The sequence below is a fragment of the Dryas octopetala genome, chromosome 2 (genome assembly GCF_963921425.1).
Source record: "Dryas octopetala chromosome 2, drDryOcto1.1, whole genome shotgun sequence".
Taxonomy (NCBI): domain Eukaryota; kingdom Viridiplantae; phylum Streptophyta; class Magnoliopsida; order Rosales; family Rosaceae; genus Dryas; species Dryas octopetala.
In genome coordinates this window covers 31,774,609-31,794,496 of record NC_141367.1, presented here as the reverse complement: position 1 = coordinate 31,794,496, position 19,888 = coordinate 31,774,609, and the positions used below count along the sequence as shown (strand labels likewise).

General features: G+C 38.1%; 3 protein-coding genes and 1 pseudogene across 4 annotated transcripts; 2 read left to right on the top strand and 2 right to left on the bottom strand.

Annotated features, from left to right (window-relative positions):
* The first annotated feature begins 1,298 nt into the window (after positions 1-1,298).
* On the top strand, positions 1,299-4,501 carry LOC147295757 (uncharacterized; annotated as a pseudogene). Its single transcript, XR_015120250.1, has 4 exons — positions 1,299-1,391; positions 1,885-1,929; positions 2,146-3,346; positions 3,729-4,501. The product of XR_015120250.1 is annotated as an uncharacterized LOC147295757 (transcript).
* Positions 4,502-4,945: 444 nt separating this feature from the next.
* LOC147295756 (uncharacterized) lies at positions 4,946-6,464 on the top strand. Its single transcript, XM_086234367.1, has 2 exons — positions 4,946-5,743; positions 5,851-6,464. The coding sequence occupies exons 1-2, from the start codon at positions 5,392-5,394 to the stop codon at positions 5,988-5,990; spliced, it is 492 nt and encodes a 163-aa protein (XP_086090493.1). The 5' UTR covers positions 4,946-5,391; the 3' UTR covers positions 5,991-6,464.
* Positions 6,465-9,349: 2,885 nt separating this feature from the next.
* LOC147295755 (inactive leucine-rich repeat receptor-like serine/threonine-protein kinase At1g60630) lies at positions 9,350-14,548 on the bottom strand. The gene is made up of 2 exons (XM_086232716.1): positions 12,097-14,548; positions 9,350-10,108 (listed from the first exon to the last, which is right to left on the bottom strand). The coding sequence occupies exons 1-2, from the start codon at positions 13,478-13,480 to the stop codon at positions 9,450-9,452; spliced, it is 2,043 nt and encodes a 680-aa protein (XP_086088842.1). The 5' UTR covers positions 13,481-14,548; the 3' UTR covers positions 9,350-9,449.
* A 1,995-nt stretch (positions 14,549-16,543) lies between these two features.
* LOC147295754 (zinc knuckle (CCHC-type) family protein) lies at positions 16,544-19,294 on the bottom strand. Its single transcript, XM_086232856.1, has 5 exons — positions 18,687-19,294; positions 18,470-18,592; positions 18,263-18,362; positions 17,508-17,632; positions 16,544-16,979 (listed from the first exon to the last, which is right to left on the bottom strand). Exons 1-5 carry the CDS (start codon positions 18,996-18,998, stop codon positions 16,761-16,763), a joined length of 879 nt encoding a protein of 292 aa, XP_086088982.1. The 5' UTR covers positions 18,999-19,294; the 3' UTR covers positions 16,544-16,760.
* Positions 19,295-19,888: the final 594 nt, after the last annotated feature.

The following is a 19,888-nucleotide window of genomic DNA, read 5'->3' as shown; positions in this document are numbered from 1 at the left end:
AATATTAAAATTTTAAATTGAAAAAAAAATTAAAGCTGAATTTTCACCATACCTTTAGAGTAAATTGTCCGAATAATACACGTATGTATTTTTATTGTCTCGTATATTTAAAAAAAAGAAAGAAAAGGAAGTAGGAGGAGAAAGGCAAAGAGGTAAGCAAGGAGTTAATTTCGTTTTTTTTGGGGGATATGAAAATTTTGACACGAGTTCGTCACTTTTTTGTAATATTTTGCTGAAATTATCGAAATTTCACTCACATAAGTCTTCTCTTTTCTGGTGTGTGACTGGACCACCGAATCCAACCAGATTTGGGCGGCCCAAGAGAAGAAGAAGAGATCAGGGGAAGGAGAGGAGACAGAGGAAGGGATAATGGAAGAGGAGGACTGAGGAACTGAGGAAGAGAAGGAGGAACTTTGGAAGAGATCAGGGGGGGGGGGAGGGGGAGGGAAGAGAGAGAGACGGAGAGAAAATTTCTTGGCTATAAAAGCCAATGTATTTTTCTTTGTAGGAAGAGATAGTCACGGGATATAAAAGGCTAAAAGCAAAGGTATTATTCTCTGCCAGGAACTAAGAAATGAAAGGGATGAAGAGATAGTCACGAAAGGAAAATGAAGGAAAGAAAAAAAAAAAAAAAAAAAAGTTTGGGGACCTTTGGGCAATTAGAAAGAAAAAAAAAGATTTCGGATTTTTGTTTAATTGTTTTTAAAATTTTAAATCCTAATACATTTTATATGAAAAATATCCTAAAGGGTCTAAACCCTAATATTTTATACCATAACTTAAAGAATATAGAATATAGATTATAGAGTATATAGAGTTTAGTGTATAGATTATAGAGTATAAAAATATTAGAGTATATAGAGTATATAGTATTTAGTATTAGGATTTAGTGTATAGATTATAGAATATAAAGAATATACCAATTTTATTTATTCATTATATTAATTTTTATTTGACAGTATTTGTCACCAGCGCTAATTATATTTATCTTATATCACATGAAACTTACTATATAATTTAATTTTTTAATATTATTTATAATGTAATAGATAATATGTTAAATAAATTTATGATAAAAATTTTATTCAAAATTTTTATATTTGATAATAATTTTTATCAAATTTAAAATTCATCCAAATTTCCATTGAAATTTGGTCGTTGGGGGTGCATGTCAAAATAATTGAAAGAACAGTGAATATATTCAAGTTATTTGAAACAGCATCTAGAAAAAGCTGTTTTGGACGAAATTAAAAATTTTGATTTTATTTTCGTCAATTCAGGAGACTGGAGACCACAAGCTCCTAATGCCTTACGACACGCATACACAGAAGAAACAAAACAAACGAAAATAAGCAGCGCCAGCAGCGACAGGCCACTCCGATTACCACCAGGTGCCTCTCCTCTGTTCCTCCGTCTCTTTATCATTATTTATGTTTTTTTTTTTTTTCATCTTCATTTTTCAAGCTATTTTGTCTTCTTCTTTAATACCCAGATATCATTTTAGTATTTTACCCAAAATAACTCAAAAGGGAAATAAAAATCAGATCTTGTTTTTTTAGTATTGGGTTCCAACGGCTATGAAAGTTTCTTGAAAATCAAATCCCACCTCACAAACTCATAAATCTGTTCGATTTTAAGGGTTTCCAAATTTTCATTCGTCGATTATCTGCTTGTAAATGCCGGTTCCACGGTCGAGGGATGTGGGGGTTTGGGTCGTAGAGTCAGGCCGGCACACTCTTGTGTTGGATTTTACAACTTGGGGTCGAAATTTTTTTGAGAAAAGAGATTTAAGGGTTTTGCTTTGTTTTGGTAGTTCAGAAAATGCGGGAAAAGGAATGAAAATTTTTAACTTTCTGAATTTTGGATTTTCCCCTTATTGTTCAGGATACTAAGAGACAAAATGCCGCCACTCGTTGAGCCTAATACGAGGTAACTCCTTCATTTCATTTTTTAACAAAATAAATGTCAACTTCATTTTTTTTATAATTTTTTAGAACTTATCTGTTTGCTTTACTAAGCAACGAATGGGGCAAACAGGAAGATGACCTTTTGATTTTTGATTTTTTTGTTTAGGATGGGCATTTTTTTTTTTGCCATGCGTCTTCTCAGGCTTGGTGGGTGCTTGTTTCTGATGCATGTTTGTAGGTTTTAGGAGGCTGAAAATGGCCGATTCAAACTCGGTTGATGTGATTCTAGACTTTCTGCAGAAAAATAGGTTTTCAAGAGCTGAGACAGCTCTTCGCAGTGAGCTCAATAACCGTCCTGATTTTGAACGGCTTTCTACAGAAGCTTACTCTTGAAGAGAACAACTCAAGTAATTCGTTGGAAGCTGAAAATGGGGACAAACTGGTTGTGGAAAATCAAGGGTTGGGATCTCGGAATGGTGGTGAAGTTTCTAAGGAACGTATAGTGAAAGAGATAGAGTGTGGAACTGGTAGAAATGGGTCTGAGAGCAAAGGGAAAAATTCTGCTTCTATTGGGGATCGGAATCAATCTTTTGAGGTGGCTGGGACAAATCACAAGAGCTTCACATTCTCTAAAGGTTTATAGGAAACCGTGAATTGATTTATATTCATGGAAGTTCAACCCAGCGATGGTCCTGCAGAACCTTATCCAAATGATAGTGGTGGTAGTATTTCCACCAACTATCTGATGCTTCAGATATCCCAACAATCAAGGAATCATGCAGCTGAGGTTCCTGATTCTGGTAAAGCCATTTTGAAATCTGGAGAAGAGATTAGCTTTTCTGGTGAAAAGAAAACTTCATGGGCTGGAAGTACTAGCAAAGCCAATGCAGAAACAGAACCCAAACAAGTGAACCTAAGGAACTTGACCAACAACTAGTACCACGTACTTCAAAGAGAAATTTTCAGATAATCCATGGTCAAGGGTCGAAGAACAAACAAATTCATCTTCAGAGATGTGGAAAGATTGTTCCGTCAAGACTGTATTTATGTTCTCAAAGGGGGATGTGTCAACAAGTTATGGTAGTGCTTCAGGTTCCGATAAAAAAGAAGGAAAGAGAAAGATGAGTTGACTGATGTTAGGGCAACAATAAAGGAGCAGGTGGATGAGGCAGGAAGAGCATTGCACTTAAGCAAGTCACAAGGGAGTTCAGAGCAAAATACCATAGTAGCTTAGTTTTTCCTATTGTGTCTGAGAACCAGAAGGAAGAGTTCCCGAGGTTGCCACCCGTCAAACTCAAGTCAGATCACAAACCATTGGATGTTAATTGGGAGGAAAAGTTTGAGCAAGATGGACCTGGCGCAAAACTCAGTGCTGCTGATAATGCTAATCTTATTGGGGCATATTGATGTCCCTATTGGACAGGAAATCAACTCTTCAGGTTAGTTTTGATAAATTTTATATTGTATTTATGGTTACCTAATATTTTTTATTCTAAGTAGCAATTGTAGTGGTCGGTTTACTTTCTGGGTCTTCAAGACTTGTACTCATTGAAGAAACTTTTATCTTTAATGGACTTGTTGGTTATTTTTCTTAATGATCATTTTGTTCATTTCTTTGACTTATGTGATGTAACTATGTGTAAATATAATCTGTTGCAAGCATGCTTGATTTTGTCTGCTCTAATTTGCAGTGTTTATCTAGAACAGGCCTCAGCCTTTTGGATTTCTGAAGTTCTTCAGTGTCAAACTCAGTTGTCACTTCACCTTGTTTCTTTTGATATTGTCTAATCTCTGATTTATTGTGTTAAAATTATGGTTCAGGTGGAAAAAGGACTGTAGGAGGAGGAGGCAGTTGGCTGTCTGTAAGTCAGGGAATTGCAGAGGATACATCTGATCTGGTTTCTGGTTTTGCTACTGTCGGTGATGGATTGAGTGAATCTATTGACTACCCAAATGAGTATCGGGACTCTGATGAATATTGTGATGATGATGTGGGGTACATGAGACAACCTTTTGAAGATGAGGCCTGGTTTCTTGCTCATGAAATTGATTATCCAAGTGACAATGAAAGGGGAACAGGAAATGGGAGTGTTCCAGATCCACAGGAAAGAGGTCCAAGCAAAGATGAGGATGATGATCAATGTTTTTCTGAGGAGGATTCTTACTTCTCTGGTGAGCGGTACTTTTAAGCGAAGAATGTTGAACCAATTATAACTTCAGATGATCCTATTGGGCTATCAGTGACGGAATTGTATGGGAAGACTGAGGAGAATTATTTAATAGCTCCATATTATGAACAGTGGATGAATTTGATGCATGCAGAGCCTATCTGGCAGGGTTTTGTCACTCAAACTAATGAACTCAGCATGTTAGAGGATGGGAAAGTCCTGAATGAGTGTGGAAGGCCACATCTAGATGATGTTTGTGTGGACGATGATCAGCTTGGCTCAGTAAGATCAATAGGTGTGGGAATCAACAGTGATGCTGGTGATATTGGCAGTGAAGTTCGGGAGAGTTATGTTGGAGGCAGCAGTAAAGGGGATCTAGAATACCTTCGAGACCATGATGTAGGAATTGGTGGGTCCCGGAAGTAATTTCTTGTAGGGAAGAAAAATGAACTCACAGTTTATAAAAAGGGCCCACCTCTTTTTCTCTTCTTTTTTTGTCTGAAGCCCACCTCAATTTTTAGAAGGCCCACATTAAAATTCTAAGAACTCAGAGCCGGCACTGTCCAAGCGTGTGAGTGTGAGTGAGCAGCTCAACTAAAGAACTTAACTAACTAATTGCTGACCTGGCATTCATTCTGGTTTTTTTAAGATATGGCGTTCATTCTGTTAGGCTCTTGCTTTTTCACTCTCCTTTCCCGCCTAGTTATAAATTGGTGACACTGAAATTTCATAATCTCTCTCAGAACTGCTTTTGATTTTTTCTTCTCTACAACAACTTAAACGAACGACGATTGACGAAGGTCAATTTTCTTCACCTGCTTGTTTTGTTTCTACTTTGGATTTTAAGTATAATTTTATTTTGATGTTGGATTGAGTTCGATTAATTTCTTCTTAGATCTATTTATGATTTCCGATTCTTCAAAGTTGATTTGAATTTGAGTTTCATTCGGTTATTAGTATAGTTATGTGTTGATTTTCAGAATTTTTGATTTGCGTTGTTTGATAATCGTTCAATTGTGAGTTCGATTCATTTCTTGTTAAATCTTTTGATTATTTCGGATTCTTCTTAGAGTGTTGGAGTTCAATTCTGAGTTTGAAATGTTTATTCTTCTAGTTTATTTTGAATTGGAGTTTGAGTTTGATTCGATTTGCTTATTAGGCTTGGCTGATAATCTCTAATGAGTTTCATGAGTGAGTAAGATCAATGATGAGTATAGTTTCTTGATTTCCTTTCAATTCAATTTTAGCTTGTTTGATAATTTTAGGTGTTCTAATGAGTATCATGTGAGTTTGATTGATGATGAGTATAGTGTGAGATGTTGAATTTCAATGAAAGTGTATTAGCTTTTAGTTTATTGAAATCTCAGGTAATCGTGACTAAGGGAAAGGGAAAAGGCACATATTTGGTCCAAAATGAAGAAAAAAGAAGAGAATACCAGAAGAGAGAACAGCTCAGAGATGTTTTGAAGAAAAAACAAAATGCTGCTGCTGTTCAGAAGGCTAGTTTGGAGAAGGAAAATGAGCAGATTTTGATTGAAGAGACAAAAATGAAGAAAGCTAGTGAGAGCTTCAGGACATCCAATGATGATACTGCCGATGACGATTGGGGAGACTTTGACTTCACTGATGAGGAATACAAGGAAGCTGAAGCAGCTCAATCCCGTAATGGTATACAAGCTCACCTGTTTTTTTTTTTTTTTTTTTTTTTTTGTCATAGCTTCTGTTTTGTTCTTCTATAATTTAACCTCTTTTTTTTGTTTGTTGCCATTATAAAGGTGAGAGCTCTGGGTGGACCAATGAGGTGGCCGTGGGGGAGGGCTCACTATCACTGAAGGAAGTTGAAGCAGCTAAATCTCGTGGTGGTATACAAGGTCACTCCCAATCAAAAGCAGCTATACTCTTTTTACTGAATTGAACCTTTGTTTTTTTTTGTTGTTTGCAGAGACTAGTCAGAGTCAGGGCCTGAGGAATTTTGACCCCACCAGTGATGGTGATGAGGCTCCAAATTTGGCTTCATTTTGTTTAATTATTTATTTAAAAGAAAACAAGCTCACTCATAGCTCATGTTCTTCTATAATTTAATCTATTTTTCATTAGTTGCTTGCATTCTAAAGGGCTTAGGATACTTACAGACAGCCAGCCAACTGCCTCCTCCTCCTACAGTCCTTTTTCCACCTGAACCATAATTTTAAGACAATAAATCAGAGATTAGACAATATCAAAACAAACAAGGTGAAGTGACAACTGAGTTTGACACCGAAGAACTTCAAAAATCCAAAAGGCTGAGGCCTGTTCTAGATCAACACTGCAAATTAGAGCCGTATAGAATGCAAACAACAAATGAAAAAGAGATTAAATTATAGAAGAACAGGAGCTATGAGTGAGCTTGTTTTCCTTTAAATAAATAATTAAACAAAATCAAGCCAAATTTAGAGCCTCATGATCACCATCACTGGTGGGGTCAGAATTCCTCGAACTCCTCAAGCCCTGACTCTGACTAGTCTCTGCAAACAACAAAAAAAAAAAAACTGAGGTTCAATTCAGTAAAAACAGTATAGCTGCTTTTGATTGGGAGTGTGCTTGTATACCACCACGAGATTTAGCTGCTTCAACTTCCTTCAGTGATAGTGAGCCCTCTCCCACGGCCACCTCATTGGTCCTCCCAGAGCTCTCACCTTTATAATGGCAACAAACATAAAAAAAAGGTTAAATTATAGAAGAACAAAACAGGAGCTATGACAATAACAAAAAAAAAACAGATGTGATTGTATACCATCACGAGATTGAGCTGCTTCAGCTTCCTTGTATTCCTCATTAGTGAAGTCAAAGTCTCCCCAATCGTCATCGGCAGTATCATCATTGGATGTCCTGAAGCTCTCACTAGCTTTCTTCATTTTTGTCTCTTAAATCAAAATCTGCCCATTTTCCTTCTCCAAACTAGCCTTCTGAACAGCAGCAGCATCTTGTTTTTTCTTCAAAACATCTCTGAGTTGTTCTCTCTTCTTTTTTCTTCATTTTGGACCAAATAAGTGTCTTTTCCCTTTCCCTTAGTCATGATTACCTTAGATTTCAATAAACTAAAAGCTAATACACTTTCATTGAAATTCAACATCTCACACTATACTCATCATCGATCAAACTCACATGATACTCATTAGAACACCTAAAATTATCAAACAAGCTAAAAATTGAATTGAAAGAAAATCAAGAAACTATACTCATCATCGATCTTACTCACTCATGAAACTCATTAGAGATTATCAGCCATGCCTAATAAGCAAATCGAATCAAACTCAAATTCAAAATAAACTAGAAGAATCAAAACATTTCAAACTCAGAATTGAACTCCAACGCTCTAAGAAGAATCCGAAATAATCAAAAGATTTAACAAGAAATGAATCGAACTCACAATTGAACGATTATCAAACAATGCAAATCAAAAATTCTGAAAATCAACACATAACTATACTAATAACCGAATGAAACTCAAATTCAAATCAACTTTGAAGAATCGGAAATCATAAATAGATCTAAGAAGAAATTAATCGAACTCAATCCAACATCAAAATAAAATTATACTTAAAATCCAAAGTAGAAACAAAACAAGCAGGTGAAGAAAATTGACCTTCATCGTTTGTCGAAGTTGTTGTAGAGAAGAAAAAATCAAAAGCAGTTCTGAGAGAGATTATGAAATTTCAGTGTCGCCAATTTATAACTAGGCGGGAAAGGAGAGTGAAAAAGCGAGAGCCTAACAGAATGAACGCCATATCTTAAAAAAACCAGAATGAATGCCAGGTCAGCAATTAGTTAGTTAAGTTCTTTAGTTGAGCTGCTCACTCACACTCACACGCTTGGACAGTGCCGGCTCTGAGTTCTTAGAATTTTAATGTGGGCCTTCTAAAAATTGAGGTGGGCTTCAGACAAAAAAAGAAAAGAAAAAGAGGTGGGCCCTTTTTATAAACTGTGAGTTCATTTTTACTTCCCTACAACATTAAATAATTCATTTTTACAAGAAAAATTTACTTTTTTAACGCCCTCCTTACAAAATTAACATTTCTAACTCTTTTTTTTTTTTTTTTTTACCAAAACACCCTTTAAGTTGATAAAGTGGTCCGTATTTAATATTGACCGAAAATTCAACTAAAAAATCAAAGTGGCAAAAAAAATCCTATAGGAAATCAAAATTCAACTAAAAAATCGAAGGTTTATTCACACCATTGCCTCTTATGAGATACACTTTTTTCACTTTGCCCCTTAAAACTTAAATTTTTTCAAATTATCACTTGAATTTTACACAGTTGTTGCAAAAGACCTTATAGCGTCAACTCTGTCAATTTTTTCGTTAAAATAGCTGACGTGGCACCTATATGGCATGAGTAAGACCCTTTTTTGGTTATGTAAAATCCATGTGAACAAAAAAAAAAATAATAAACCATTTTTAAACTAAAAAATAATAGATCGATGTCAATTTTTTTTGTCTATATGAATTTTACATAACTAGAAAATGATCTCACCCATGTCATATAGGTGCTAACTCAGCTTTTTTAACGAAAAAATTGACAGAGTTGATGTCATAGAGTCTTTTGCAACAACTGTGTGAAGTTCAGGTGCTAAACTGAGAGGATATAAATTTCATGGAGCAAAGTGAAAAAAAGTGTATCTTATAGGGGGCAATAGTGTGAATAAGTCAAAATCAAACTAAGGAGATCCAACTCCTCCCGATATGAGTCTTGTCAAAATGGATAACTGCTGGGAGACGGAGGTAACGGTGAGTAAGTTACCGTCAGTTTTCAGAAAATATAAAAATAAATAAAAAATGTTATACTTAATTGATGTGGCGAAAGTTAAGCCATTGGATGAGTCAGATGGTTTGGATTTTGCAAAACGCAGAGAACATCACACATTTTAACAGCAGAGGAGCCGGATCCAAGATGGAGAAAATAGATTGGATAATATGGATAGCATTTCTCACCCGCATAAACTTTCTTCAAACCCAGTGTTTTACACATTTATTTACTTGCTTTAATTTCTACTAACATAGAAATGAGCATGCCATAAAAACACATTTACGAAAAAAAGAAAGCCCCATTTTTATGGTGGGAAACAAATTAATCAACAATGAAATTGAAGTAAATTGTTAGATTATATCAAAAACTTATGTAAGCCTGAAAGGTTACTCATGTGTTCCTTGTAAAAATGCATGCAACTAACTATCAAAAACAAGAAATATGAATAAAAATCACAAAACCTTTACACCAGTGCGCTCTACAATGCGTAATACACAATCAAGAATCATACTCCAATTCCAAAAGAATCAGATCAATACAGAAAAATTTAAAGCCGCCAATGAAGTTATAAATTATTAACTGATGGATCAAATGCTCAAGTGTTCTTCCCTGGGCAAGCTCTGAACAGTATCTGACCATCTCCCTGGTGAGTGATCACTACTGTTGGAAGACACTTGACCCTCTGCCCTTGCATCTCTTATCATCCTCAGAACCTCTCTCATTGTGGGTCGGTTCTCTGGTGCAACTGAAACACAAGCCATTGCAATGTTAAGAAGCGCCTGAAGTTTCTCCTCTGATGCGTCATTGCCTGAGGCAGGGTCATCCCCTGACTCAGTCTCTTCTTCGCGCACTGAATGCACCCATCTAGGAATATCCGAGCCATGTTCCTGAACAAGGTCTTGGAAGGGAGTCTTCCCAGTTAGGAGCTCCAAGAGGAGGACGCCGAAGCTGTATACATCAGCTTGTTGGGTGGATGGTTTTCTGAGGTCACGGCATTCGGGGGCTCTATAGAAGAGAGTAGTTGCACTTGGTTCTTCATGTGAATCAGGATCTCGGAATAAAGTGAGACCATAATCCGTCAAGCAGGACTCAAAATCAGAACCTAGCAAGACATTTGAGGATTTTAAGTTTCCATGAGTTAAGCCAGGGTTCTGGTGGATGTAAAGCACACCACTTGCTAAGTCCTCAGCTATTTTAAGACATGATGTCCAGTGAAGAGGCTTCCCACCTCCTGAAGTTCTTGAACCTGTAGAGTCATGAGTGGGAGTATATATGTTAATGCATGAAAGGACACACTACTTGATGCAAAACATAGACTTGAGCGAGTCATAATTACACATGAAATTACAAATTTTTAAGACACCTTTAAATCATGCAAAGATTACATTTTAGGAAAACTATTGGCAAAGTTTAATCAATCTCAATTAGACCAGCAGGTGCACACTGATTGAATTTGCAAGAGTGAAGAAAAACATTTTTTGAAAAGACGTAATGGAACTTTATCTGAATCTTCCTCCCCACAAGTGAATAATGCATTTCAGATTATGACAGACTTGATACAAGTATAGGGGAATTGAAAAGAGGCATATAACAAAACTGGTGTTTTGTTAACATTCTTTACTCTTTGAATATATTATTAAAAAGTGGGGGTCAAGAATCGGGTCTAAAGTTTGTCTTATAAGCTACATGGCTTTACTTTTTGTAAGCTCCGTGAGTAACACGTACCTCAGTCAGAAAGGGGATACTTTTGCGTTTTGACCAACTACTGTTGGAATTTTGATTTATAGATTTACAAAGGAATTTATTCTTAAAAACTGATAGAGACAAACCAAAAGATCTTTTGAATGTTATGAAGAGGCTATAAAATGACCAGAGAAACTTATTCAAACCAAGCATAGCAGATCACTGGCTCCTATATTCCTAATAATTAACTGAGAAAGACGTGACTTTGAAGCAGCTAGCTATAGAATCAACTACAAGCCAAGTATAAAATGGTATGAGAAGGCACAAGCATAGTGTTATATATATGTGGGGAGGGCGGGACAACCAAGCCAAGCATATATGGTGAAATGTGCAACATGCAGACACAGAACATAGAGACTTTCACCGAGTGCTATTGTGGGACAGCACTAACATGCAGAGTGAGGCCAGACTAAAGAAAGTGTTGTTAATAAAAAAAACTCCTTTTCAAAGAGTGAGATTGATTGATTACATATCTTGTCGTTGTTTACCTAAATCTCTTGGAGAATGATGTACTGACGTTGAAAGATACAGCATGCATTTATATGATATGACAATGACACATGCCCCATGAATTCAACTTTTCAGAATATTTTTTTTATGTAATGTGTTCCAAATCAAAATTCCACAAGTCCCTTGACTTGTGGCCTTTGAAGTGACAAGTCCTTCATGGTTCTGGTTCGAGAGCAAGAGGACCATTGATTTTACAGGGGTCCACAAAAAAGTACAGAATCAACGGTGTAAACAATTTTTAAGCCTTTGCTGAAGAGTGTATATAGAAAAATATGTAGAATTTTACATGGAATTCAATCATTTACATGAAGGAGGATCTTACTAGTAGGGGTGGCCCGGTGGGCAAAGATATCGAACAATCGAGTTTGGAATCGATTTATGTCGTGGGTCTCCCAATTGAAGGTTTACCCATACTAGGGTTGGTTTGAATTTAAAAACCCATCCTCTAAACATGGTCTGCTATAGTGCTATAACATTGTTCCCAGGAACCTACAATTAATGGTGGACCTACAGATGCACAGGTGAGGTGAACAAAATTCACTGCTCCCATTTTCCATTGGGTGTCCCCCACACCACTGATGAGAAAAATAATGTCATTATCATACTTTTCACTAGATCAAAGATGACCCACCAATAAATCATTAATCTTTTTTTTTTGGCTATGAATAAATAGACCTAAATCATTAAAGATGACCCACCAATAAATCATTAATCAATAGACCTAAATCATACTAAAAGTGATTCGTTAAAAAGTTTCTAATATTCCTCACCTTGATTAATGAGTAATAGCAAATCTCAGTAATTAACCCCAAATTCTAGTTTGTTGAACTATATAGTCTATATAATAAATGATTTCGTACGTACAAGTGTACAACTGTAGAAAGCACAACACAAGCATAAAAAGAAGTAAATAAATAAATAAGCAGCAGGTTAAGTAGATGAGAATCATGAGATGAGTAGATGAGTAGATGACCCACATACCATGAATAAGCGAAAAAAGACTGCCATTGGGGAAGTAATCGTATACGAGCAGGCGTTCCTCCTTAGCCTGGAAATAGGCCCTGAGTGGGACCAAATGAGGGTGCCTCAGCTTCCCAAGCAAGTCCACGTGTCTCCTAAACTCCTCAAGCCTAGGGTACCTTGCGTCCTTGAGCCTCTTGACGGTGACTATAAACCCGGACTCCATCACAGCCTTGTAGGTGCTTCCCAGGGTACCCCTCCCCAGTGTCTCAGCGGATGCCCTTAGCAAATCCTCCAGGCTGTAACTCATCTGCTGATCCCCTGGTCCGCAGAACACCAGACTCCCTAGACCCTCACTTTCCCACGAAAACCCCCCTTGTTTTCCACCGTTATTACCTCCTCTGCCACCGCCTGGTCCTGAGCCCCCTCCCTCCCCTCCTCCACCTCCTCCACCTCCTCTCTCTGTTGCCTCAACAGAAGCAACAACGCCAGCTTTGTTTGCACTCGAAGCCTCTCTCTGATCACTACGACTCCTGCAAACCATCCATAGCAGAAGTAAGCAGATTACGACCACTACAAACCCACCTACACTTCCTGCTATTATTTTTATCAGCTTCGAACGCTTTGATTTTGACTGCCCACCATCTGTTTGATAAATTGGACTCATTGATGGAGGAAACCCAATGCTGTCCCCACAGTCTTTGTCAATCTGCACGCCGCAGATTTTAACATTACCCGAAAGCGACGACGCATTGAACTGAATAAGAGCTGGGGTCATCGGAATTTGCCCGGAGAGTTGGTTGTTGGAGACGTTGAAGAATCGGAGCGAGGTTTGGTTGAGCGGGGGTATGGTGCCTGTGAACTGGTTGTCTTGCAGATACAGAACGTACAGTCGGCGGAGTTTCAGCAGCGACATGGGGATGTCACCAGAGATTTTGTTTCCGGCGAGTACGACGACTTTCAAGCGGTGGAGGTCTGAAATGGAAGCTGGAAAAACGCCGGAGAAGTTGTTGTCGTTTAAGAAGAGGGATTTGAGATTGACGAGGCCCGAGAGGTCTGGGATTTGACCCGAAAGAGAATTGCCCTTGAAGCTCAGAACTCGGAGTTGGTCGAGTTGGTTCAAGATCTTGTGGTCCAGAATACCGGTCAAGTTCAAGTACTCCAAGACGAGCTTTGTGACCCTTCCTCTCATGCAGTCTTTGACGCCTTCCCACTCGCACACGTTGCTTCCTTGCTGCCATGGCAGCGAGTTTCTCGGGTCGATTGTTGATTTCAGGCTTAGCAGAGCTTCAGCATCCCCTGCTCGAACCACGGGCAGAGGAAGAGAACCCAAAAACAAGAACAACAAGAACAACAAGAAATATTGACTGTGAGAGCAGTACCTTGATGATGAACGTGGAACCATTTGATCAAAATCTGAGGATTAGAGATCGATGGGTTGGTTAGTCAGACCAAGATGTTATTAAAAATGCAATCTTTGAACTTGGATTTGCTGATTTGGTTTCCCATAAAGAGCGGCATCAGAAAGAGAAAGCCCCCAACTCAAAGTTTCAAACTTTAGAATCCTAATATGGAATCTTCAATGTCGAAACAAAAAGGGCCAGTTCTCCTTTTTGAGTAGCCCCCACTTCACTTTCCTTTTTGTGTCTCTTACTGTTTTGGTACATTTACAGTAGACTTGACCCAATCACCTTCTACACCCAATTCTTCAATATCTACCATCAACTCGCCGATTTGACTCATTTTCAGAGCAAGCTTCATTCTTTGACTGGAACACTAGAATCTACTCACATGGGCAGAGCGGAATGCTACCCACTGATCACTCCCAGATGCTTATAGTAGTTGCAGAATGCAGAGTGTAGAGCATTTAAGGTGCAAGAGCTTCATTGGTGAGCGCCTCTGCCTCTGGGTACTGAATTGCTTACTAGTGATCAAATGGAGGAGGAGACACCAAAACAGTGGGGTTTGGCATCGTTTCTCGGACTGGTTGGTTGTTTGCAATTTGATAAACTCACGGACATTACAGCGTAAGCTTCACGTGAACGAAGCTCAGAACTTGCAGACGAGAAATAAAGTTTCTTTTCTCCTCTCCATGATTTTTATATTCTTAAAACTGCAGGCATTATTGAACCCAATAAAATAAAAAAATCCCTTTTTCATTTTTCTCTTTGTTTTTCCTCTCTTGGGCTGCTCAAACCCTTTTCAGCAGCTCTGAAACCTCCCAAACTCAAAGGCATGGGATATTGGGATCCAATACTCCAAAACTTACTCACCCCCCAAGTTACAAGTACTGCTTCGTATTCATCAACTTTCAACAGCTAGTTTGCATCTGAATGATTCAATGAAACTGTGAAATGCAAACTCAAAACAAAACAAAAGCCTTTTTTTTTTTTCTTTCTCTTCAGCAGAGTGATGAGTGACCCAGATGCTGAAACTTGAAGGAAATCTCAAATCTCCCAGAAAAATCACTTGAACATTATCAATCTAGAAGAATGATACATCCATGCCAGAGATCGATCAGATTAAAGATCAAAACCTCCTTCAATGAACTAAACGGTGCACAAAAAAGATTTTATAAAATAAAATAAATGAAAAGCAATTTAAGCAGCTAGTAGCTAGTAGTAGCTAGCCAAAATACCAAAATACCAAATCCAGCTACATAAAATGCATTAATTCAAAGATCAAACAGTGCATGTTGTTTTTGGCACATAATGCATTATATGCATCTATGATCTGTACTCTGCATGCATATAGAGTCTGATCTCTGATGAAATAATAATGCAGGAGAGAGATAAGTGTTGAGTGAGAACAAAAACAGAAGAGGGGTGTGTTTTTAACTCGGAGAATGGGTGAATGAATTGAAGGCAAAAGGGAGTGCCCCCATTAATTATTAAATTAAATGGGCCACAGAGCAGAGGCCATGACACAGGCCACAGTGGGTTGAAGTTATTATTGTGAATTTGTAACACACACCTTCCTCTCATCTCATACAAATTCAAAACAGAAGATTGATGCACACGTGGCAAAAAGATGCACCATCAGTAGACTCTAGGTGTAGTTGAGGAGGTCACGTTATTCCAATGTGTATGGGTATGTATGTTGTCAACAACTCATCATGAGTCATGCCAGTTGGCGTTGCTTGCCGGTGGTCTTCCTTCTTCGTCTGACGAGACGACTCACCCGACTATGCTGCCGGAGATCTAGGACTCCACATACATAATCTGATTCACCCAAGTATCTAGTGAGTGCTAACCACCTTCTTTTTAGGATGATTTATATAATTTTGCTTGATTGATTCAGTAAACCAACAATGATTACATTATTAGATGAGTAATTAATTTTCTATAGTGGTATGGTATGTTATCAAATTTTGGATCATAATTGTTGGTAATTAGGTGAAAAGTCATATGAATGAATGAGTGATCTAATTCAAATTTTGAAAATTTTATTATTATAATAGACAGAGTTAATTGAATGAGAAATAAATTTTGAGCAATATAAGAGAGAGACATTGTCTTATTCATTGTATTAAATTCAATTGTCAAGTGCAATAAGTGCTCATCTGTGTTGTTCCTTAAAAACTTACATTATAGATATATAGTAAAACATTAGACAAATAACTAATCGCTAGATATCACATTATTTGTTAAGTAATCATTAACTATACTTTTGAATTTTGATTTGATATGTAATATGTTGTATATTTCCAGGTTATAAAGTGTTAATTGAGTATGATAATGACTAGCCAACCCCGTGCAAAAGGACAGCATGTTGTGACTTGTAACTTTATTTTTGAATTTTCAAATAATATTGATGTAGAAAGTAATAATGCATCATGTACATAGAATGATTGAATAGAAAAAGGGTTGTTGCACTTGTACACACAAAAGGAAAGTACAATAATAGAAAAAAATTGTTACTCAAAATATTTATGGTAAACTTCTAACTTCTAAGTAGGAGCATCAAATTTGGTGTCCATGATGTAGTAGCAACATTAACGATTAATTTTTATGAATGATAGGATTGTAGTTGTACAATTCTTGACGAGATGGTGTCTCCTTCATATTGTATTACTGGCTATAGTCTTAAATTTCGCACGGGCATTCATTCATTATTATATAGAGAGTCAACAACCTCGTGATCTCCTTATTTTTAGCAAGTGTAAATTTAAATATTTTAAACTTTTCTTTACCATAAAAAATGTACAGCCTTTCTTTAATGTTGAGAATATAAAATTCTTAATAAAATACTAAATAGCTTCAAAATTGTCTGTGTTACTTTTAACATTTTATTCACTGAAGAATTTTTTTATAAATATAGATAAATAAATCATACTTTAGATTCTAGAATAATTACCAGTTTTAGCATACAAAAATTAATTTCATCCAGCAGATACTATTTCATTTTAAAGTAGCTGGCTTTTGCTGTGCGTAAATAGCCAGCTAATTAACTTAATAATAGTGTGAAATAAAATTTCAATGGGTATTCCCTTAACTATTTGAATACCATAATCCTCTCAATTAATCTTCGAGTGATTGTGCTCGCAGGGCCACGAAGCTTTTTGGATGCTATTTAATGGGTTTTTTTTTGGCCAGAAGATGTTCTCATTAGAAAAAGCCCAACAGAATTAACAAAGGAAAACTACAACATAACTTTAAATAAAACGACACTACATCTCAGGAAAATCAAGCCGCCTGCAATTGGCGGCGAGCTGCAGCTTTCTCAAGTGCCTTCAATCTGTTAGCTTCCATTCGTGCTTTCTGTTCATCTGTCATCTGGTTTTCACTGGTTTCAATAACTTCATTACTTGGCGCTTGAGAGGTAAATTCTTTCTGAAAACTACCTGCTGTAGGTATACTAGCACTAGCAGCAACCATATCACAATTCAAGGTCTCAGAAGGTTCCTACAATTAGCAAAGCAAAGGAGCACCATCAAACTTTGCAAAATTCATTTCACCCCGCAGATTCTATTTTCATTTTAAACAGTTGGCTAATGACTTAATAATGTGAGATAAGGTAACCCAACGGGTAATATTCTTTTAAGCATTTCAAGACCATAATTCTCTCAATTAAATCTTCAACTGATGGTTCCTTAAGCACTAAGGTTCTTGTATACAATTCTACAGTTGGGTGTGCCAGTGCAGAATGTACATGGACATACAAGAAATGAAAAGAAAACAAAGTAAAAACACCACCAAATTTCAACTAGGGACAGCATAAGCAACAATATTGTTCAGTGAAATGCCAACTTTACTGGTTTTTCTATCATTATTCTTTAGTGAAATGTCTTTTATATTTCTTATTTCAAAAGAATTTGGTGATGGTTATCTTCAGTAAATGCTCAAGACAAGTGAATACTTACTGACAAATGGAACTTTTATCGGAACTGCAAGAAAACTTGAATAAACTAAATTGAATGAAATAACACTTACTTCAGTGGCTTTCTCGTAAATTTCATTAAGCATATCTTCCTGTATATCATGTATATCATCAACATCATGGTTCCCTGAAGGCGGATCTCTTTGGTGATGAAATGGTCCCTCATGGTTCAAGGTTTCTGCAGGAAAAAAACCAGAACAGAATTCAACAGGGGAACAGAAAAAACAATAGTTGTGCCAAAAAAATATCAAATGATATCCAAAAACTTATAATTAAATTATTTCAAATGATATCTCAACTTATTTCTAATCAGTCGATTATTCCAATCAACTTGTAGGGCTTTCAAAGCAGGACTTTGAAGGATAAATGAAGCTCAAACGAGGTCAGTTTGTCCGTTACAGATGGCGGAAATTTCTAGGAAATTAGAAAGAGAAGAGAAAAAGACAAATTCATAGGCATGGCACCTACGGTCAGTATTTTCCCTTAATGGTTCTTCATTGATTAAAAGGGACAGATTAATTTTATGTGTTACCTGAATCCATTAATCAATTACAAATAGGAGTCTAAATGTAGAGAACTTTTACATGAAAATTCAAACTGAAATTTGAGTAAATAAAAGCTTTGACATGAACCACCACTACAGCAAATATCATAAGGAAAATATCTCTAATCCTTTGTTATACTTTCAAGGAACAAAAAAAATACTTTTCTTTCATTTTTTTTAAGAGGGGATGGATTCAAGCAACAAAAACAATTGAAATGCATTAAGCGGCAGCATCTAAACTGTGCAAAGAAACCTGCAGCATACCCTGTTGATCATTTGGAATGCCTTGTTCAACAGGCGGTTCACGCAACTTTGATGGATCTCCTCCACTGGCAACTCTTTCTCTCAATTCTCTAAGAGACAACTACTCAAAAATGTGCAGAAAGGAAAAAAAAAAAAAAAGAAGAATGAAAAACCGAATCAAAATCCCAATGGCATCTGAAATCAAGACTGAAGAGTAGAGTTAGATACCTTTACTCGTTTAGTCGCAGCAACCTGTTCGACCTTATGTACAAACTGTTGAAATGAGTAATACGGGAGTAAACGAGAGTGCCATTCAGAGTACAACCCAATTAGGTTCCCCAAGTCTTTAACCTGCAAATAAATGCAAATAATTTTCAATTGATTTAATGAATTTGATTTAACAAAAAAAAAGGGGAAGAGGAATAGAAATATCAGAGAGATCGACCTCGTGTCCGCGACCACGGTACTTGAAGGCGCGAGGGAAGTGGCGGAGGACGTAGCCGAGGCCATCATCTGAGAGAAGGAGCTCCGGGGTCAGCTTGGGCTTAGTCTTCGGAGCCGAAACCTTCTTCGCCTTTGAATCGCCGCCTCCGCTACCAATACTACCCCTCTTGAAATTGGTAGACTTAGGGTTAGGGTTTGGGTTTGGATCAGAATCAGGGTTAGAATTGGGGGTAGGGGCGGAGGAAGGGCAGTCACGTGACCAGTGGCCTGGTCGTCCACACTTGTAGCATCCGGTTGCCGGTGCCTTCTCCATTTTCTTCTGATTTTGCTTCTTCTACTCGTCTGCTGCTTTTTAAATATATAACTCATCATTTTATTTTATTTTTTTTGCGCCTTTTCAGGTTTCTTGGCGGGAACAAGAGGAGGGAATCAGATTATTAGACTGGGCCATTTCGATATTTGACGTGGGATCTGATAAGCAAACCAAGGCCCAGCTTAAGATTTTTCTCTCTTGAATTTTGGATTTTGGGCCTTCACTATCTTAAAACTTGAGCAGGTCTAGTATGGGAGGGTCTGTCTGGGTTTTTTTTTTTTTTTTTTTACACAATTGAGGACAGAAATAGAATATGGGGGGGGCTATTCAGACCACCCCATTTTGCTGAGTTGACCACCCCCCTAATTTTTTGCCCTTTTTTGCCCATTTTGCCCTCCTCTCCTCCTCCCCCACCCAGCCACCACTCCCCCACCGATCCCCTCCCCTCCCCAGCCCGCCCCCAGCCAGCCCACCCCTACCCAGCCAGCCCGCACCCCCTCACCTCAAGCCCCGCCGCCATCGCACCCATCCCCAGCCCGCCCGCACCCCCTCACCCAAGCCCAGCCCCCGTCGCACCCATCCCCAGCCCGCCCGCACCCCCTCACCTCAAGCCCCGCCGCCGTCGCACCCATCCCCAGCCCGCCCGCACACCCATCCCCAAGCCCAGCCCCCGTCGCACCCATCCCCAGCCCGCCCGCAGAGAGAGGGAAGAGAGAGAGAGAAGGGAGATCGGGCGGCAGGGAGGGCTGGGTGGGTCGCGCCGGCGATGGGGAGGGGCGGGGTCGACCGGCGAAGGGGAGGAGTGGGTCGCGCCGGCGGCGGGGAGAGCTGGGTGGGTCGCGCAGGCGGCGGGGAGGGTGGCCGGCCAAAATTGGAGGGTGAGGTTTTTT